General features: G+C 31.4%; 4 protein-coding genes across 13 annotated transcripts in view; 3 read left to right on the forward strand and 1 right to left on the reverse strand.

Moving 5' to 3' along the window:
• Positions 1-2370: 2370 nt before the first annotated feature.
• Positions 2371-7292, forward strand: LOC120081856 (mitogen-activated protein kinase 9-like). 2 transcript variants are annotated; one of them, XM_039037030.1, is made up of 11 exons: positions 2371-2592; positions 3126-3534; positions 3619-3746; positions 3866-3925; positions 5364-5513; positions 5598-5753; positions 5844-5981; positions 6095-6165; positions 6254-6355; positions 6463-6695; positions 7062-7292. In XM_039037030.1, exons 2-10 carry the CDS (start codon positions 3129-3131, stop codon positions 6674-6676), a joined length of 1425 nt encoding a protein of 474 aa, XP_038892958.1. In that variant the 5' UTR covers positions 2371-2592; positions 3126-3128; the 3' UTR covers positions 6677-6695; positions 7062-7292. The 2 variants fall into 2 exon arrangements, with proteins under 2 accessions (XP_038892958.1, XP_038892959.1); XM_039037031.1 differs by lacking the exon at positions 2371-2592 and adding an exon at positions 2676-2913.
• Positions 7293-8712: 1420 nt separating this feature from the next.
• LOC120080986 lies at positions 8713-11206 on the forward strand. The gene is made up of 3 exons (XM_039035667.1): positions 8713-8740; positions 10328-10528; positions 10614-11206. The coding sequence occupies exons 1-3, from the start codon at positions 8713-8715 to the stop codon at positions 11204-11206; spliced, it is 822 nt and encodes a 273-aa protein (XP_038891595.1).
• Positions 9280-14368, reverse strand: LOC120082001. Of its 8 annotated transcripts, none has more exons than XR_005483012.1 (7): positions 14166-14368; positions 13966-14086; positions 13817-13898; positions 13620-13736; positions 12562-12657; positions 12266-12364; positions 9280-9719 (listed from the first exon to the last, which is right to left on the reverse strand). XR_005483012.1 is itself a non-coding variant. In XM_039037208.1 (6 exons), exons 2-5 carry the CDS (start codon positions 14082-14084, stop codon positions 12314-12316), a joined length of 369 nt encoding a protein of 122 aa, XP_038893136.1. In that variant the 5' UTR covers positions 14085-14086; positions 14166-14365; the 3' UTR covers positions 9280-9719; positions 12266-12313. The 8 variants fall into 8 exon arrangements, 5 of the variants coding, with proteins under 5 accessions (XP_038893136.1, XP_038893133.1, XP_038893135.1 ...); XR_005483011.1 differs by having other exon boundaries at positions 9280-9743; XM_039037208.1 differs by lacking the exon at positions 12562-12657 and having other exon boundaries at positions 14166-14365.
• Positions 14369-22155: 7787 nt separating this feature from the next.
• LOC120082103 (serine carboxypeptidase-like 50) overlaps positions 22156-22231 on the forward strand; it is a 1826-nt gene continuing 1750 nt past the window's right edge. The window contains exon 1 of one of the 2 annotated variants that reach the window (XM_039037330.1): positions 22156-22224. The gene's annotated coding sequence lies outside the window, so the exon portion shown is untranslated. Of the gene's footprint in view, positions 22230-22231 lie in introns of both variants that reach the window. The other variant, XM_039037331.1, reaches the window with a different exon arrangement.

The following is a 22231-nucleotide window of genomic DNA, read 5'->3' on the forward strand; positions in this document are numbered from 1 at the left end:
ATCTAAGGAGTATATTGAAATTATTAATTTTGATGTCTTTTTTGTAGAATTCTATAGCATCAAAATCTATCGTGTGTCCTCAAATTAATCCAAGATTATTTCTAAACTGATCTCATCCTTAAAAAAGGAAAAACTTTGTTGAGTAATAACTTAATTCTTTACTAAAATACTATTTATTATAAATATCAATAACCAATCGTTTTCAATTCATTGACATCGATATTTTACCAATAATTCCATCAACATTTTTGTAAATGAAAACTTTAATACTTTCATGAACATCGACATTTTAAATCTTGACTAGAACATATATTTTGACTATAAACTAAAGATTTATATTTCAACATTTTACCAATATTTCAATTGTACCCTTGAACTTCGAAAAGTTTCATTTTTAACATTTGAAGTTTAAAGTTTGCTTCGAACCACCCTAGTAAGCTTTTAACATGAAATTCATAGACAAAAAAATTGTATATATGTATACAAACAAATCTAAACACATATATGAAAAAATAAAGATACATGATGCATCAGTCAATTATATTTATCATCTTCTCATTTCAATCCCACAATCTCAAATTTTTGTTTTTTCTTTTATGGTTTTTTTTTTGCTAACCTTAACCTCCAATTTACTTTCCATATGTATTTTAATTTGTTTCACTTAAGCAACACATAAACATATACACAAACTTTTTCATCCACAAATTTAATCAACAAAAATCCATCAAAATTTATTTTAGAAAAAAAAAAAAATCAAACTTCAAGAATCAAAATAAAAGATTTCAAAGATGTAGAGTAGAATTCGAACTAACCTCGTAATTTAGTGATCTTTTTCAAATATGTAGAGTAGAATTTAAAATCATAAAATGTTTATTTATTAATTTATATTTGTTTTTATAATTTGCATAGAAATAATCATAGTTGGTAATAACATCATTGTTCTTATCATAATTACAGAACCATACATGAGATTTTCACCTCTTACAGCTCTTTGAGGGCTTTAAATAAATCTAAGGAGCATATCGAGATTATTTATCTTGATATGTCTTTTTTGTAGAATACTATAGGACAAAAATCTATTGTATGTCCCCAAATTAACCCAAGGTTACTTCTGAATTCATCTCATCCATGAAAAAAAAATTTATTTGTTGAGTAATAACTTAGTTCTTTACTAAAATACTATTTATTATAAATATCAATAATCCATCGTTTTCAATTTATTGACATCAACATTTTATCAATATTTCTATCAACATTTTTGTAAACGAAGACTTCAATATTTTAGTCAACATCCACATTTTAAATCTTGACTGGAACATATATTTCGACTATAAACTAAATAGTTAGCAATGATACGATAACGAGAAAAACTTGTACTCTTGGTGCTTTTAAGTATGGTCGAACTAAATACACGTGGTAGTTTTATTTTATAAAAATTATTATTTTTTTAAATTTCCTTTTTAGATGGTAAAGAAGTGAGAGCATGTAGGTTGACCTAATAGAGATGTCCAATTTTTCCACTAGGACGGGACCTCGCGGGGCCCCGCCCCGATTCTCCGATTAGGTGGGGGAGGGAGTGAGGGAATAAATTCCCTGGTGAGCTAAACGGGGACGGGGACGGGGAATGTTTATTTAATATAGTTATCTAATATTATGTTATTATTTTATTATACAAATATTACATTTAAATTTCAAATTTGATTATTTATTAAGAGAGATAATGAATGTGTTTAAATTTAAATTATATAGATGAATAATTTGATTTATATTTATTTCTTTCTACTAAAAAATTAATTAGTCTTTTTTAGGCTAAAATTTGAGTAATTTATTAATAAATTCAAATTATCATACAAAACTAACCATAATAAACAATTTAGTGATAAAGTTAATTATTTGATTAAAATTTGCTCACAGTGATTTAAATTAATTGATTTTTTAAAAAAATAAAAAATAAAAAAATAATGAGGAACCATGGGGAACCCGATCCACGTGGAAATCCCTGTCCCGATCCCCGTGGAGAATTTCACTAGGATGAGGAATAAAATGGAGAGTGGAGATGAGAATGGAGAATGACATCCTGACCCCATTCCGTCCCGTGGACATCTTTATGACCTATTCATTGCTCTTCGATAAGACATTAAAATTAAAATTGAAAATTTTAAAAGATTATTAAAGTTGACCAAATAGATTAAATAGCATCTTTTATATATGCGTTTAAGAAACACGTTACATTAACGTGGCACATTAGCGTTCATTATCATCCAAAAAACTTGAAGTTGAATTTTAAATAAAGTCAAAAATAAAATAAAAAATCATTCAATAGTTTCCAACTTTATTTGAAAAAGACGCAGCCAAAAGAGAAATAAAATGGTAGACTTGATTTTACCAGACCTTCAACTTAGTCCATTAATGGAGTCATCGATCACTCACCTTCTTCTTCATTCCTTTTTCCTCCTCTCTTCTTCTTCCGCCCTCAGAACTGGGTTTGATTTTGATTTTCATATTCATACCTTCTTCGATTTCGATTCCCATTTCTTTTCGCTTTGAAAACCATCAGAACACGCCTCTGTGGACTGTGGACCCCTTCACAAGGTTAGTTTATTCGCCATTAATCGGGTTCCTCGCAATCAGAATTTCAGAGGATAAGGCCCGCATTTCGAGGGCTTTGTTTGTTTCTAGCTATTAAGGGTTTGATTGTTTTTTGTCGTTTTACATAACCGATAACACTCTGTAATTGATGATCGTGTTCGATCTTTTATTTAGTTTCTTGTGTTGAATCTTTCCGATTTGATGTTGGGTTGACTCTTCCTTGTTGGGGGAGAAATGGAAATTGAAGAACAGTTCAATAATGCCCCCCATCGTTTGTGATTGTAATTGACTTGAACTGTTCAAAGTTTTATTGACTCTTTAGAGGTATTATTGGGTCATTTCTTTATTTCTTACGCTTCTGGGCGTCTTTTATTGGAATTGGAAAGGCATTCTCGCTGAAATCTCTTATGGTTTGATTGCTGTAATTGTCTTATTATAGATAGATCAAGGAAGAAGGATTTTTGTTCAATTTATGTCTTCCACAACCCCCCCTTATGATCTGTGGTACTGATTTTAACTTTTGTCATTGCTATCAGAATATGATTGAAAAGGAATTTTTCACCGAATATGGTGAAGCTACTCAATATGAGATTGAAGAAGTTATTGGTAGAGGGAGCTATGGAGTTGTTGCATCTGCTGTAGACACTCATTCTGGTGAGAAAGTTGCTATCAAGAAGATAAATAATGTCTTTGAGCATGTTTCTGATGCCACACGGATTCTTAGAGAAATTAAGCTCCTTCGGTTTCTTCGGCATCCTGATATTGTTGATATTAAACATATAATGCTCCCTCCTTCCAGAAGGGAGTTCAAAGATTTGTATATTGTTTTTGAGTTGATGGAGTGTGATCTTCATCATGTACTCAAGACTAATGATGATCTCACTCCTCAGCATCATCAGTTTTTCTTGTATCAACTTCTTAGAGCTTTGAAGTATATACATTCAGGTTGGGCCTCTTATGTTTTGTCTGGCTTTGGTGAAATATCTTTCTACACACTCATAACATCTGACTTATTTTGTTGGTTTTCAGCTCATGTGTTCCATAGAGATTTGAAGCCGAAGAATATACTTGCCAATGCAGACTGCAAGCTGAAGATCTGTGACTTTGGACTTGCTCGTGCATCTTTTAGTGATGCCCCATCTGCTATTTTTTGGACAGTATGTGTTTCTTTTTGTACCAAGACAAAAATGGTTTAAATTCATCCTAGGAATTACAAGCTTTTTGCAAGTTGATCTGAACCAGTTTGATTTAACTGACTTTAATTGCTTCTTTCAAGGATTATGTCGCTACTCGATGGTACCGTGCTCCTGAACTCTGTGGTTCCTTTTTCTCAAAGGTAAGTAAAGGGTATCTTGCTCTACAGTCTGCTTTCCAACCATGTTTCTTTAATATTTGCAGTATGTAATCGGTGATTTTGTCCTCTATCTGCCTGTTTCTATTTTGTTTTGTCTGTCACCTTCTCTTGTTCAGTTATACTGCTGGCAATTTTCTTTCATAATCTCCTCCTAAGGTCAATCATGTGCCTTCCTTTTAATAAAAAGGTGAAGAAAAAGAAGCTCAATCATTAATCATGTGAGCGTGAAAAATCTTTGATATAATTGAAGCTGGCTTTGCCCCTTCTCTCTCTCCCACTTGCTCTCAGATAGATAGCCAGACATACACCTCTGAGCAGTCAGTTGGACTATCAGACAGATGCTTTGGCTCTTTAAAAATGTTTTTGGCTGTGCACTGGAGACTTTGTCTCTCTCTCATACACACCTCTGTCCCTTTTATGACGAACACGCCTTTCAGTTTCTTAATGTGCAATCCAGTGTTTAAAAGTATGAAAATTGAAGATTAATTTTAGAAATGGAAGTAAATATTTTTATGGTTTCTTCTATTATGAATTCCACTTATGACTTAGATCGAGAATGAAAGAAGTACAAGCTTGACTAATGCTAGTCTCACTCGTGGAGAATTGTGAACAACCTGAAAAGTGTATTGTGCATTAGCAATCCCATTTATTTCCACATTTTGTGGTTACCTTATTTATTTATTTCAAAGAATCTTTTCAATATAGTTTGCATATTACAAGCCCACTTTTTGGAATGTGTATAAAATTTTAAATATATTTTACGTCTCAGCTTAAGATTTTAGGTCTATAGTTTGGTATTAGAGAAAGAGGCTTGAGTTTCTATAGTGTTGTTTCCATCCAATCCCATATAATAGTCCTTTTGTCAAGTTAGGGAATGTTAAAGAACATGTATAAAAGATCAAATATATCCCAAGTTCCTAACCTATATCAGCTCACGCTTTAACTCTAACACCCATCCTTTGCTTCATGATGTGATATTCACATTTCCATATTTGTTAATAAGCTGCTATAGATTTATAAATAGCTTACTTCATTTTCTGAAGTAAAGAACTCTTGTATGTCCAAGTTGTATAGTCTGACCATATGTTTTCACAGCCGCCTACAAATAATAAATTCCCAACCCTACTTAATGTCATGATTAAGTAGGATAAAGAAGTGAACTGTAATATCCTGAATGGTCTATTTTAATTTTAGTAGAGCAAAAATGAATTTCCCTATCATGTCCACTGTAATCTTATTTTGTACAATATGATTTGTTGTTTCTCTGAGCTTTTTGTTGTTTCAATCGTTCAAAATCATGCAAAGAACTGTAGTTAAACCAAAATGGTTGAACATGGTTTTATAAAGGGAACTTCATGTACTGATCTGACCAAGGTCTCCCACGTTTACCTAACATATTTTCATTGACTACAATTTGTAGTATACACCAGCTATTGATATTTGGAGCATAGGATGTATTTTTGCTGAAATGTTGGCAAGCAAGCCTTTGTTTCCTGGGAAAAGTGTTGTCCATGAGCTGGATCTAATAACTGACTTACTTGGTACTCCTTCAGCTGAATGTATTGCTAAGGTTTCTATTTCAGATTTTATCTTTACATTTTTCGTATATTGGGCTCTGATCCTGATTATAAACTGACGTTGTTCTTACTTATAGATTCGTAATGAAAAGGCTAAAAGGTATTTGAGTGGCATGAGAAAAAAGAATCCAATACCTCTGTCGCAAAAGTTCCCTAATGCAGATCCACTAGCTCTTCGTTTACTTGAACGTCTACTTGCATTTGATCCCGAAGATCGTCCTTCTGCAGAGGAGGTGGGATTCAGTGATACTAATCTTTAACACCTCTTTTAATTATCATCACTTTTTGCAGAACTTATGAATCTCTCATGTTCTTTTGTGTAGGCATTAGCTGATCCTTATTTCCATGGACTGGCAAATCTGAAGGATGAACCATCCAGGCAACCTATCTCAAAACTTGAGTTTGAGTTTGAAAGAAGAAAGTTGACCAAAGATGATGTTAGAGAGCTTATTTATAGAGAAGTATGACCCTCATTAAATGATTGCTTTATATAACTGCTGCACAGGTTTTCTTTACTTTTGGGTCTCAAGCATTTCTGATTAGCCCACTCAAACTATTCTTTGAAATTTGACAGATTTTAGAGTATCACCCTCAGATGCTACAGGAATACCTTCAAGGCTCTGGGAGTCACTTTTTGTATCCCAGGTAACAAACTCTTACTGATTTATTAATCGGTTATTTGGAAGGGATAATATTAATTTCTTTTGTTTAACTTTAAAAATGTTTAAATTAGTGGAATTGATCGATTCAAGCGACAATTTGATCATCTTGAGGAACGCTCTGGTAAAGATGCGAGAGGCAGTCCACTTCTAAGGAAGCATGCCTCCTTGCCTAGGTATATAATTAGTGTTTGAACAAACATGTATGTATTACAAATTTCACCTTTTGTTTCGTTTGTTTAACATCACCACCTTCTCGTTTGCTTATCTTCGACTATCATAGGGAGCGAATATATACACCAATAGATGAAGATGATGATGATGAAAAACGTAAAACTGAACAGCGAAATGCAGCTTCGGCCGAACGTGCAGCGCTTCTAAACCCTCCTGGACCTGCTTATTCATTACCTGTTCGGAACGGTTCTGTTCAAGTAAATTGCAATAGTTATAACCTGTTGAGGAGTGCTAGCATAAATTGTTCTAAATGGGTGGATTAATAATGGGAAGGGTTGCAAGGTAAGTAACACTGACTTATAGTTTTTACTTTGGGGCAATTGCAAATATAGCAATCAGATCCAAAGTATTTGCAGATATAGCACAATGTAAAAGAATTTATAGATATAGTAAAATTTAGATTTTGTTTTTGAAGTCTATCAGTGATGGACTATATTGCTAATAGAGGTCTATCAGTGATAGATCATATTCCTAGTAGGGGTCTATCAGCGATAAAGTCCATCATTGATAGATTTTGCTATATTTGCAATCTTTTAAGAGTGTTGCTTAATTATTTTTCATGAAAGTGCTATTTAATGCAATTACCCTTTCACACTTTAGTGATCAGAATATTCTCAAATTATATAACTTGTTTGCTTTTCCTTGTAGGAAGGAAAGAATACAACATTGCTAGCCTTCCTCAGATTCTTAATTTGTAAAATTACACTCATTCATACACCTTTGAACTTTCCATTTAACTTCTATGTTGCTATATGTTTCCACTGGCTGGGCCATTGAAAGTAATTGCCATAACTGACTTGATGGTAGTACAAGGAGAAATGTGTACAAGAAATGCTATATAATGCAAAATTAAGGATCAAATTTATGCTATTTGGCTCAGATATGTTAGCATGGTTTTTAGATCTAGTGAGAATTTGCTTCTCTAACTGTGATTTTATTGCAAAGTGTTGGAAAGTGCTTGATACTCTCATGCTACTTCAAAACACTTGATGAAGATTGGAAGCTAGAAAATGTGACTTCTTAAAGAACCAGCTAACTTTTGTCAATCATCCACTTCGGAACACATTTTTAATCACTCAATTAATATTTTACTCTTTTAAACATAATTTTTATACTAATAAAATTGATTTCGAATAATTAAGATCATTTTTTTTTAGAGATTTTGAAAATGAGAAGAGATTTCAATCATTTTAGATTCACTTTTAAATATGCTTGTATGCATTATACACTTGTGTGGCACCATCATCTTTTGGTTTTACCGATATTTTAAACCGATCGAATCGTATTTGTTTGTCAATTTTGTTGGTTTTGTTGTGAACCCTAATCTTGGCCTCAATCTACGTAGAACCATAAAGTAACATGGCATTTTAACGTATCTTATAATCTATACATAAAACATTCCTGAAAATTAAAAAAAATATATTTGTTTTTTTTAGTTCCTAGCAACGAATAATTGATTTATAGCAAATAACAATTCTGAATGGTTACATTTTTTATGTATTCTTAAAATTTGATAACTTTTTTTTTGTTGGACTGTTTAATGTTTTTGGAATAACTTATGGAAATATACTTTTTAAACGCAATCATTTTGTTTCTATAAGCACTCCTGAAAAATAATAGTAATTTAACGTGTGTTTATAGTATAGCTTATTAAATGATAAAAAATGATAAAAAATGGTGTTTATAACTTATTAAATTATTTTAGATGATAAAAAATGGGATAATTGTTTTAAATGGTAAAACTACCGAAAATACTTCAAGTAAAATGTCAGTCTATCAGTAATAGACCACGATATATATCTATCGGTGGACAATAGACCACAATAGACATCTATTAGACACTGATAGATGTCTGACGATTTATCGCAATCTATCACTGATAGATAATGACATTTTACTATATTCGAAAATAAGTTGGTTCATTTTTTCTTTATTTGAAAACGATCTTATAAAATGTTATCTAAGAATATCTTGATAACTAAATAAATATTATAGAAAAGTCATTTTTGGATAATCCATCTCTTGAGAGTTTCTCCAAACAGTAATTTTAAATTAATCAAAATATTTGTTTCAAAAGAGTATTGAATTGCAATAAAATGATATGGACCTCAAAACCGATTTCAAGACATGATAAAAACACAAATATAACCAAATCAATTAAGAGAAAACAAACCAAATGCATAGAAAAGGCGCATACAACACAAGAAAAAAAGGTCCATGGAGGAGAACCTATTTGAATCCCTTCAAGAGAATCTCCCAAGCTACTAACAAAAACAAAGAAAAGCTTCAAATGCACAACATGATTAATAACTTGGAGAGGATGCAAGGTAATTCCATGGACACAAAATTATATTTATGCAAAATTTGGTTGATAACAACATATAATTGACTCTCTAGACTTTGCGCCTCACACAATTATCAACACTAAAATGACAAATCCAAATGAATTTTGTACCTCAATGAACGATCTATGGAAACGACTTTTTCACATATTAAAATTTTGTACATTTGATCATCTTAAATCATTAAAAAACCTATATTGAACACTCTAAATTACTTTCTTTTTTCTTTTTTTCTTTTTTTCTTTTTTTTTTTAAAAAAAAATGCTTATAGAAACATTTTTTGTTTAAAGAATACTTTTCTAAGAGTTATGCCTAACACATCCTATAGTTTTGGTTTAATTAATAAGAAATATTCGGTACATTCTACTTATTTTTTTATTAAAATTTTTAGTTGAAAACTATAGTTTCTTGTGCTTTTTTGAAAAGCATAAACAAAAGAACTATTCAATAGTTTTTTTTCTTCTTTTTTAGTTTTTTGTTGGACATGTGGGAGGATATTTGTTGAACACAATGATGCTAGACACTAGTTCAAATTAAATTGAACATTAATACACTTTTAGCACAATGAATATGTAAAGAACAATCAAATGTTCACAATCTTTTGCCTACAACTTGTAATCTTACTAAGAGGGGTTACTTGAAGCAAAATTCACTACACATGCTCTATAGTTATGTAAAGGAGTTGAAACAACATTGGCAAAGATTGTCTTTCTGAGATGAACGAGAGGAAATTATGCCGACATTAAGCAATTTCTGTAATTTCTTGTTGAACGTGGATTTGTTGGAGGCTCTGGCAATATAGTGAAGGTTTGATTGTTACAGAACAGGCTGGCTTTCTTGATCTGGCTGTTGAAACTGACTCACATTGAGATGATTATAGGCCAAATTCTTCCCCAATCTTACCATTTCAGTAGCTGCTCTTTTGCCCACTGTCGGCTGCAATCAAATTATCCAGCACACAGGGCTGCAAAAATCCATTTATGTTCACCTAGAACATTATATTTGACATAAAACATTGTTGTATAAGCATCTTGACCTAAAACTAATCTTTTAACCATATGTAAACACAAGGGAAAACATCCATTTATATTTCTAAACTTTGGGGTTTGTATGAGCTTACATTCTGAACTAATAGTTGTATTAATTTAAACCATTAACTTTTATAAATGTATCAATTCACACTCTCCATTATATTCTGTTAAGAAAAATCTCGTGTAAAATTTATAATTTTATCAATTATTTTTCTTAGAGGAGAAGAATCGTATCAATTAAACACCCAAAGTTTCATAAATGAATCAATTTAGTTTATTCATTTATATTTTCTTTTGAAAATTATCCATGCATTTACTCTAATTGTCCATTTTGTAAAACTAATATTTGAGGAAGTTTACACAAGTTTGATAAATAATGCATGGATAATTTTATTTCTTTTCTACCCTGTTGGTCATTCGTCTTTTTCTCTAAATTATTTACAATTTGCTGATGATACATTGTTATTCTCCATTGCCGAGCGACATGCTTTGCAGAACTTGTTTGATGTTGTCCGTATTTTTTAATGGGCATCTGGTCTAGAAATTAATTTGGCTAAGAGTGAGCTCCTAGGTATTCATGTTCTTGATTCTGAATTTGATTGGTTGGTTAACTCTTTTGGTTTCAAGCGGGATTACGAGCCTTTTACTTACCTTGGCCTCCCTTTGGGTGGTAATCCCAATCATGTAACTTTCTGGCAACTGGTGATGGAGAGAATTCAGCACAAGCTTCATAATTGGAAATGTGCTTATATTTCGAAGGGTGGCAAACACACTTTCATACAGGCTACCCTCTCTAATCTCCCTATATATTACTTATCTTTATTCAGGGTTCCCTCTTGTTATTAGTTGCCTTGATAAGCTGGTTCAAGACTTCTTTTGGGAGGATTCTCATGATGATGTTGGCATACATAATGTGAATTGGGAAATATCTCAGCGCCCTCAATTGCTGGGAGGCCTTGGTATTGGCAATTTTAAGCATAGAAATTCTACCCTTGGACTTGGGCGATTTTTTTCTGAGCATGATGCATTAGGGAGGTCTTTTATTGTGGCCAAATACTATTCTATCGATTGTATATGGCCTACTCCTATCTCTCATACCTCTTTTAAGGCACCTTGGAGGTTTATTTGTCAAAATATTGGTTTAATGGCTTCCCGTATTCGTCATACGCTTGGTGATGGTCCTTCTACTTCTTCTTGGTATGACTCTTGGCTTAACTGTGGTATCCTATCAGCTATGTTTCCACGGCTTTATCGCCTTGCACAACAGCCAGAGGCTTCGATGGCTATCTTGTGGAACTCATCCTCTCATGCTTGGGATCTCAATCTTCGCCATAATCTTACTGAGTTGGAAATTGCGGAATGGACCACTTTGTCACACTATTTGTTGTCTGTCAGGTTATGCTCTTCCCTTGATTCCTAGATTTGGCCTCTGGATCCTTCTCATGCCTTTTCTGTTAAATCCCTTATGGTTGATTTGATGGATATTGGGACTTCGGCCTCCTTGGATATTTACTGGATGATTTGGAAAGACTACTATCCTAAGCGGATCAAAATTTTTCTTTGGGAGCTTAGCTTGGGTGCCATCAATACTGCTGACCGTTTGCAGCGTCGTCTTCCTTATATGTGTCTCTCTCCATCTTGGTGCCACATGTGTCATCAACGGGCTAAATCTTTAGTTCATCTGTTTTTCCATTGTCTGTTTGCTACAAATTTTTGGGATACTATTTTGTCTTCTTTTGGGTGGTACTTTATTTGCCCTAATTCAATCTCTAATACTCTAGCTTCTATTTTGGTGGGTCTTTCATTTGGTGGTAACAAGAAGACAGTTTGGTTGGCTATTGTGCATGCTTTTTTCTGGCAGTCGTGGAGAGAAAGGAATAATCGTCTTTTTAATGACTTATCTTCCCCCTTCCATTGTTTTATGGATACGATTTTATCTACTGCTTTTTCTTGGTGCAAAACTAAGCAACATTTTAGTCATTTCAGGTTATCCTTTTTAGAGAGCAATTGGCAATCCCTGATGTAATTTTTCACAAGGGTCTTATCCCTATTTTCATATATCAATGAAATGTTTCTTTACCAAAAATAAAAAGAAAGAAAGAAAGAAGTAAATTTAAACCCCTAAAATATTTATAATATACACACGCATACATAGCACAGATCCCAGAGAGATACTTATGATTCAACCATAGCATCCTACAATATATCGAAAATAGGAACAATTGAAGAGGTGGACATCAATCTTGTTTCATGTCAATTACAAATTTTTGGTATAAGAGAAGGGCAATCAATGCATATATTATTTAAAGAATAATAAAATTCAAATAAAGTGGTGAAGATTTAAACCTATGACTTGCATAAATGAGGTTATCAGTGACCTAACTAACTGGGCTATGCTTAGTCGTCATCTAGAAACTGGATACTTAAAATTCAAAATAGTAGAATTTAAGCTTTGAAGTGAGTAGTCTCATGCACATACTAGTAAACAAGTTCAAGCTCTTTGGTCGTTGGTTGATTTGATGTTTTTCTACCCACTTCCATCAAGTTGTCCATGAGACAGAAGATGTGCCATGTATTGCTGCAAGAATTTAAACAAAGATGGGCAACTTAGTGGTAATGGCCTGGATATGAACTTCCCTTTAAAAGTCTCGCAAAAAGGCTTTAACACTTTAATCAGTACAACCCTAAAGTTGTTAGGATGAGGATGTAGATAAAAGTGCTCCAGAAAAAGCTCATCCCTCATTTACCAGCCATTAAGAGTCAGTTTTCCATTACCTTATTACAAATTGGAAATATCTTTTGGATTCCCTTCAATCGGGACTCTTTTGTATACCTTTGGATATTTTATCAATCAATGAAATAGTTTCTTATCTGAAAAGGAAAAAGCTTCATCTCTGATCAGAAAAAAAAATGATGATGTGTTCATCTTATGCATCAACTTTCTTTTTAAGTGTTCATGTGGCAATGTTTAATCTTATTTGTTATAAATCATTTTAACACTAGATTTTGTACATTGCAAAGTGTGAAACTTGCATACTGAACTTGAAAAACACACCAAATGGGAAAGGGCAAAAATCCTGAACTTCTAGTTTGGGAGCACTTAACAATAATTGTTTTATATAAAATTATGCAACAGAGAAAATTGGAGGAAAAGAAGTTAAAAAAATTCAATAACCAAGACAAGAAATGGATATCATCCGCAAGATAGAAATGAAACGTTAGAAGACACTAAAATTGGACTACAATTCATTTAGATCCAAGGTTCAATATCATCTTATAATTTGTATACTTTCAGATAGAACATTCATACAGCTGATTGATCGATTGGTTCACTGCTTTCTATATCCCTAGTAATTTATTTTGAGTGATTGATTGTTTAATTTTATTGATTTCTTTTATGGTGTGGGACTTTGTAACTTTGAACATTGGTTTCTTTTCACATCTTGAACAAATAGTTTCTCGATCCAGCTGATTTCAAACTGAACAATTGAGCTTTATAATTCTTTCATCCTTTTTGCTACAGTTAACGAAACCTAGAAATTATCATGCTCTTCTCATTTCATTGTCATCAATGACTTCAGAAAAGGGTACTTTTTCATCTTAACAACATTCTTGAACTCTTGACACACCAACAAAATTTCAGAGTTTCATGCATTACTACTATTTACCCAACTTCTATATGATCACTTCCCCTAACTCCCATACTGATATCATCAAATTGAACACAAAATATGACTAGAAAATCAGTGGAATATATAAAAATTCAATACTCAGAAGCAATCAAATTATGCCCCACACTAGAAGAACACCAACCATAGACAAGGAAAACTTACAGAATGATATGCATAAGGCGATTTTCCTTGACGTTCAAAATGTTTAGACATGATGTAGAATTCAATTGGACCCCATTCCTCTATTTCAAAGCAATTCCCAAGAGCAGCTTTGTACAACTATAGAAAACAATATGGAAAATTAGCACGAGTTTTAGAACATTCAAAAAAGTGAAACCCAAATCAAAGAATGCTAAAACCTTCGTAGTGTCTGTCAAGAGCTCTGTTCCAGCAGGGTAAGAAGCATAAAATTGATCTCCTCGAGAATACCCAGCTCTAGTTCTGCAAAACCCAGAACAAAAATTAGATAAGAACAAGGAATAAAAGTGTCGAAAAACTCTGAACTCACGTATTGCTTGTATAAGCGTAGCTCAAAACGGAAACGAAAAGATAGAATCCAGTATAGGACACAATTCTTCGAAATTTTTGAATCTTTAGGATCTCTTTGGCTCCGTAATACAACCGCATGTCTGCAAGATGGAACGCTGCTATGTATCGATAATGAACAAAACAAGGACTATAACAATCGAATCACCATTAAATGCTCACCAAAATGAATTGCGAACGAACCTAGAAGCAGGCGAATGAGAATCTTGGGGTGTGCGATTGAGGGTTGTGTAATGTTAGAGGGAGAAAGATTGTGGTGAAGGGTGAAATGAAGATTGAAGAGGGTAGCTGAAACCTGAGAGTGCGTGAGAATTGAGGAACAAAGTGAGAAGGTTCAAATTTGAGGCATGAGATTCGAGGGTTTACCGATTACGGTTTTTTTATTTTTTTTATTATTATTTTTAAAATTTTTTTATTTAAATAAATAATGTAAAAAATAAGGTGGAAGAGGATCGTGGACGTGATACACAATTTTCGAAAAACATATCCCATCTACTTAAGTGAAATCATGGACCTAGCCCATGAAATCATTGTAAACGTGGCCTGGTCCACGATTTGTGTACCAGTTGATTACCACGTTCCATGGTCAAAATTCGTCTATCGTCTACTGCCACATTGTAGGAACTCATGGACCCAATCTACGAGTTTCTGGTCCCAAAAAGCCCTGTTAAAGGGAATTATCTCAATCACATTTGAGAACTCACCCTAAACAAAGTGAACCCCCACATCAGTAATAAGAATAACCCCGATTAACTAATTGGTAAGCAACCCCAAGAAAACTAAGCAAATTTGGCTTGGAAGATTGATCGAACTTTCCACAATCTAATTGATCAAACTAGATTGAAAGTCCTAAAATATGCATTATAAACACAAGAATATAAAGAAAAAACATAAAGCTTGAGAGAATAAACTCTAAAGAAAATTCATTCAAATTCAAAGTCTTGTTCAAATGACAAAAGTACATAGATATTTATACTAATTGAAAAGACAACTTGAAAGAATACAACTTTTCACCAAATTGACTAGGTTCAATAATAACTCTTCAACTACAACCTTAATAAATGTAAATACCTTGAAATAAATTAATACATCAAGCACTAAATATGTAGATGAATATGAATTTTCATATTCATTATGACTTTTGGGTGTCCAAGTGACTCTTGGAGTTTCAAGGGTTGCAACTCTTCATGACATCTAATCTCTCTTCAAATTGTTTAGCTCTAGCTCTTGTCATTGGTCCTTGAGGCATAATGATTGCCTCATGATTAGATTGACTTGGAAAGCTCTCCCATGAATTTTCGGCATGAGCTTTGATTGAGTTAGGTTGAGCTTGGTGAGCTTCATTTTTCTCTTGTAAAACTTCATGTTCTCCTATGATGGTCAACTTCTTATCGTTCTCCCCTTCTTCAAGAAGATTCGTCCTCGAATCTTTAAGATCACCTTGTAAAGCAACTTTGTAATCATCATCTCAAACTTTAGAAAAGAGTTTGAAAGTTTCATCTCCTCCAAAATCAAATGTGAAATTTCTTTGTAGCACACTCCACCCCAATCGTCTTTGATGAAAATTTTCAAACTTGACCATCTCTCATCATGCCTTTAATGCAACTATTAAACACAAGGAAAATAATAGGAAAGAACGTTAGTAGGAAAACTACTCCCATGATTTTTCTCACATGAATATTTTCCTTCACTTCTACTCTTAATCACACTCTAATGTTTCACTTTTTAATATTTTCTCAATTTCTATACTGCCCCACTTTTCTATAGAGAATTTGTTATGGTCTCATTCATGACACATATTTCAACTTTCTCCTCACTTTCCATAACTACTTCACCTTTTAATTCATCTCTCAAACTTTGATGATCACCGTCATTCATCTCAATAACATCACCATTGGAATCTTACTTTTCAACTTGAGAGTGATCTCCATCATTTGGAATTGGTTGGTCATCTTGAAGAATTGGGCAATCTTCTTGACTTGGAACAGATTGTGTGACTTGATTCTTCCTTGCTTGCACTTTCAACTTCATCTCTTCATTCAATTGAGATATGTAATCCATCGAATTACATAACTCAGCAAAACTTCCTCGAATATCCTTCCAAAAATTATCATCACTCTTGTCGAACGCACGATGATTTCTTCTTTTGTGAAACATACCATAAGACTTCTAGTATCTCAAACTTCATTAAATCTTATAGTATTCTTGTGAGAATCATGCAAGAATATTCCAATATAGTATAAAATGTGAAAAGTTACAAAACCTCAAAAAACAAATTCTTAAATAAATTATGGAAAGATGCAAAAGACAATTTCTTTTTCCAATTTTTCCAGCAAGTATACTGGAAAATAAAGGAAATAAAAGAAAACGAAAAGGTCACAAGTAAATAATAAAATATATTTATTTCTTTTTCTTTTTTTTACAACTTTTTTTTTTGTTTTCAACAAGCACAATAGCATATGAAATTAAAAAATAAAAAAAATGAGAAGATGAAAAGTCACCAGAAAGATGAAAATAGATGAATGGATTTAAAGAAAGAAAGATGGCATGAAAATGAAAACAAGTAAAGATATAATTTTTTTAGGGAAACTACCTCAATCACATTTGAGAACTCCCCTATAAACAAGGTGAACTCCCACAACAATAATAAGAATAACCCCGATCAACTAATTAGTAAGCAACCCCTAGAAAGCAAAACAGATTTGGCTTGGAAGATTGATTGATGATCAAGAAGAAAAGAGAACTTGTTCCTAACTTCAAGATTTCAAAATTTCCACAATCTAATTGATCAAACTAGATTGAAAGTCCTAAAACATGCATTATAAACACAAGAATACAAAGAAAAAACGTAAAACTTGAGAGAATAAACTCTAAGGAAATTTCATTCAAATTCAAAGTCTTGTTTAAATGATAAAAATACATAGGTATTTATACTAATTGAAAAGACAACTTAAAAGAACATAGATTTTCACCTAATTGACTAGGTTCAACAAAAACTCTTCAACTACATACATGAACCTTAATAAATATAAATACATTGAAATGAATTAATACATCATGCATTAAATATGTGGATGAATATGAATTTTCAGATTTATTATGACTTTTGGGTATCCAAGTGACTCTTGGAGCTTCGAGGGTTGCAACTCTTCATGATGGGCTGAAAATTAGCTTAAAAGCAAGCATTTAATCTCAAATCTTTTAGCTCTAGCTGTTGTCATTGGTTCTTGAGGCATTTGATTGCCTCATGATTGGATTGACTTAGTAAGCTCTCTCATGAATTTTTAACATGAGCTTCGATTGAGCTGGGTTGAGCTTGTTGAGCTTCATTTTTTTTCTTGTAAAACTTCATGTTCTCCTATGATGGTCAACTTCTTATCAAGCCCCTTCCCTCAATATGATGTCTTCACGTTCCAAATCGTCCATTTTCTCTAAAGTGATGCTGCCCACAACAGATCAATCACTGTCGACCGCCATTTTTGTTTGCCACAACCGACTATCACTGCCATCTTCCGCGCTTGACTGCTTACTGTCGTTGCCACCGCCGTCCGCTACTACTACTTTGGAGGTTTGTTTGTTTTTTTTTTACACATTATATCATAACAAGTAAGATCTAGATCTATGTATATTTGGACTTTATTTGTTTATGTACTATGATGAGTAGATCTAGTTATTTATCTAAGTGTTGGTTGTCATCATGTAGATTTTATAAGATATTTTATCGTCTTGAATATATTTAAGACCTAGTTAGTTTTTGTGTGATTTATTTTGTCTTATTTATGATTTAATTTTGGATTTTTTATTTACATTGTTTGTCAAAAGTTTTGGGGATACTTTTATGGTTTGATTTTGGGATGTTTATTTGGATTTTTTAAAATGTAGTTTGGAATGTTTTTATTTATTTTTTTACTGGTATTTGGACTGAGCTACTAGAACCTACTTTTTGATTAATTTGTAAACTCTTTATTTATTAATTTATATCTAATTTATGTTTATAATCTTTCAGTGTCTATTATGGATTATTGTCCTTCTAACACAATATAATTATATCAACAACCAACCTATCATTCACAATTAGTATGGGATACTCAGTCTATTGTAGTTTTAGGGTGTCGTAGAAGAGAACAAGTAATTGATTGTAGTATATTGTTAGATTCACAGATTATACCTTACTTACAGCAATCTGGTTTTCTTGGAGTTGCACAAATTGGGTTTATCCAATTGGATTGGCATCTCATTACCGATTTACGTTAACTGGTTTTTTTTTTTTACAAATCAAATAGGAAAAAATGTCCCACCGAGAATTCAATCCCCTGGTTTTTTCCATGAAAAACCTCTACCTTGATTCTCGTGAGAAATTTGATAAGAAAGATAAATGAAATAGAGAGCGAAAACGAAAAATGGGGAAGTCATCTTCGATCCCACCCACCCGTGGATATCTCTAATTCAAAGATGCATGCCATGCTACTATAAAACACAGCCAAACACTTTTAGGCGAGTTGTAAACTTCTAGGTCACTTCGGACAAAGATGATATACTCACTACCATACTAGTGAGAGCTGAGTCAGTTTTTGTCTTTTTCTTATTATTGTATGTCAGCCTTGTTTTGTTTTTTCTGTTATTTTCTTTCCAAATCCTCCATCTTTTTCCACAATTAATAATAAAAATTAACAAACAAAAAGACTATTAAATTTTATAATCAACAAATTTGAATTCATTTGAAAAAATGAGTGACAAAGGTGTTCAAAAGTTTGGCAACCATTCAACTCAACTCACTTATCCATTTCTCCTTCTGACCCATATAACATTTATTGCATTAACAATTTTAGTTTTTTATTTTAAAAAATGATGCTTATAAATATTATTTTTATTGTTATTTAAAGTTCGAAGATGAAAAAAAATTGAAAAATAAACACAATTATAAAAAAACAAATATATCAAAGTAGTAATTTTACAAGACGATGACATCAGCAGAAGACGACCAAATTTTATTGTCATTTAATTTTGGGTCCCTATAAAAGAGTCTTCTGTAGAATTTTTTCTATGTTAGTTTTATAACTTTAACTTGAAATAATCTACTATATGTTTAAAAATGATTTTGAAATAGTTAGAAATATTTTTACTAATTTTAAAATTATTTCAGACTATATTATAATAACTCAAAATCAAATCAATGTTTAATTTTACTTTTTTAAAAGAATTTTTCATGCTATTAGAATTGATTTTAAATGATTACAAATATTTTACTAGGGACTCTGACAATGACAAAAGTGATTTTAACCATTTTGACATCACTCTCGAACATGATTCTAGTCTCTTTCTTTTTTAATTTGTAACAAGTTGGCTCATGCAAAAAATTCTATTTGGCTCATAATTCAATGTTTACTTAGAAAAGAGGAAACTATGATTAAGAAACTTGTGAGAAAATAAGCATAATAAAAGAAAGAAGAAGAAGAAAGTTAAATAATTAGCAAATTAGGCTTAAATTATTACATATTTCAACTTGACAATAGCTTAACTAATTAAAGCATAATATTTTTGTCTAACAAGAAAGGTATTCAAATCTCCACTCTTATAGGTTGAACTTAATTTTTTTTTTTAAAAAAAAAAACCCCTCTGTTTTGTATTTTGTGTTCTTTAAATTTATGTTTGTTTCCTCTAAATATTAATATATATTATGATTTTCACATTTTTTGAAGAAACACTTGAATTCATAGTCAAATTCTAAAAACCGACAAGTTTTTGAATTTTTTTTTTAGTTCTTAAAATTTGACTTGGTTTTTTTTAAAGACATTGATAGAAAATAGACTATAAACCAAGAAACCTATAGGTTGAAGCAATGTTATGAGCTTAATGTTTAAAAACCAAAACCAAAAATGTTATTTCAAATTTCAACTCGATAATAACTTAGGTCATGTTTGGCAATAACTTGGTTTTTTGTTTTTTAATTTTTAAAAATTAAGCTTATTAACATTTTCAACCTCTAAATTTCATGTTTTGTTATTTACTTTTTTATCAATGTTTATAAAAACAAAGTCAAACTTTAAAAATTAAAAAAAGTAGTTTTTTTTAAGTAAAATAGACTTAATTTTAAAAAATAAAAAATAAAAAACAAAATAGATATCAAATCATGACCCACATATGATGTTAACATTACCATGTATAAACTAAATCATCGACAAATTTAAAATTACATCAATCAAATCAATAGGCAATAAATTTAATTTATTGACTAAATCAAAAGTGCTGGACTAGAAATGCCTTTTAACCTAAAATCATTCTCAAAAGAAATAAAGGAAAAAAAATAATTTTTACCCCTACCCTTGCCAAGTTATATTAATTTGCACTCTAAAATTTAAATTTTATTAAATGTTCAAACCAAACTTAGACGAATTTTACCATCTTTACTCTATCTTCAATTTCCTCTTATTTAGTCACTAATTTCAATAAAATTAAAAGCAAAGTAAATATATCCATAATATTACTAATTTAAATAAAATCAAGTTTGGTATAAAATAAAGTATATCGATGCACAAATAAACCATAGAAAAATTGTGCTAAAATTCAATCTTCATTTATTTTTTATTTTTTATTTTTATTAAAACTCACAAGTTTAAACAAAAATAAGCTCGGTTGATTTTTTTTTTTTTCTAAAAGAATTGTACCATACTTATTTGGGAGATTTTTAAAAATAAAAAAAAAAAACTATTTACACAAAATAGTAAAATTTAATCATCTTTTCTCTCCTTCTCCTTCTTCTTCTCCTTCTTTTTCTCCTTCTCCTTCGCTTTCTTCTCGGTCTCTCTCTAATCCATGCGCTTTCTTCTTCTTCTTTGGTCCGATCTCGGTCTCTCTAACTCACGTACTTTAACGTCTAACAGCCATCATACTCATGCTCAATCGTCGATCCATCGTCATTCGGGTCTATCTCAGATCTTGTTATACGTGGGCACTAATGAGCCGATTTTTCTCTCTCTACTCGATTCACTCTCTCTCTTCCTCTAACTCTTAGATCCATGTAGTCTAATCCTTGTTGTCGATGTCTTGTTGCTGCCAGCGCTAGAGTTCGTCGGATTTTTGGCCGTTAGGGTTAAGATTTTGGACATTTTAAATTAATTTTTTTGTCCTTAAACACCCATTAAGTTTTTGTGTAATAATTGATTTACCCGTGAAGTTGGATGCTAGATTTGATAGATATTGTTATCAATGTCTATCAGTGATGGAAACTAATACAAATCTATCACTAATAAACACTGATAGAAGTCTATTAGTGTCAATCAGTGATAGAAACTGATAGAAGTTTATCATTGATAAAGGCGGATAGAAGTTTATCATTGATAAAGGCGGATAGAAGTTTATCAGTATCTATCAGTGATATAAACTTATACAAATCTATCACTGATAGATGCTAATAGCTATCACTGTCCATCATTGTTTTTTTTTCGCTATTTTTTAAATAGTTTAACATTTTTTCTATTTGTGAAAATTTTCTTACTTATTTTTTAATAACGTTTTAAACAAAAGTTTAACAAAGAGTAAATTTTACGATAATGTTTTAAAGTTTAATGTTATAGATGATCATGACCCTTATATAAATATAATGTGCAATTTCATAAAATTGAATTTAGAGTAAAAAAAATTAAATTACAAATTTAATCCCAATAATTTAAAGAAGAATTATAATTTAATTCCTATAGTTTAGAAATTAAAAGAAATTAAAATGTAATTCATATAATTACTTTAAATAAAACAATTGTTGGATGGGGGATTGAACCTTCGACCTCAAGGGAAGAAGGCTATATCAATTACTATTAAGCTAAACTCACTTTGACTTAAATTTAATTCATATAATTTGATAAAATATCATCAACATTTTATATGTTCCATAGAACACACATAAAGAGTTATAGAGACTAATTTCTATATGGATAAATTCCAACTTTCACTAACCTATTTAGACCATATTTATAATTTAACCTTAAAAATATATTTGGGACACACTTTTATGGACAAAAGTTGATATTTTTCTAGAAAAATAATTACTAATTAAATTTTCTTTTAAAAAAAACATGAACCTAACCGAATGGCTATGAATTTATATCATCAAGATCGAGATGTGAAGTTCCATCCCTTACAAAAAAAAAAAAAAAAAAAAAAAAGAGAAACCCACTGAAGAAACTCAATTCTCTGTTCATCCATTTTTCCCTCAAATCATTTCTTCATAATCT

Source organism: Benincasa hispida, chromosome 7 (assembly GCF_009727055.1).
Source record: "Benincasa hispida cultivar B227 chromosome 7, ASM972705v1, whole genome shotgun sequence".
In the NCBI taxonomy this organism is placed as follows: domain Eukaryota; kingdom Viridiplantae; phylum Streptophyta; class Magnoliopsida; order Cucurbitales; family Cucurbitaceae; genus Benincasa; species Benincasa hispida.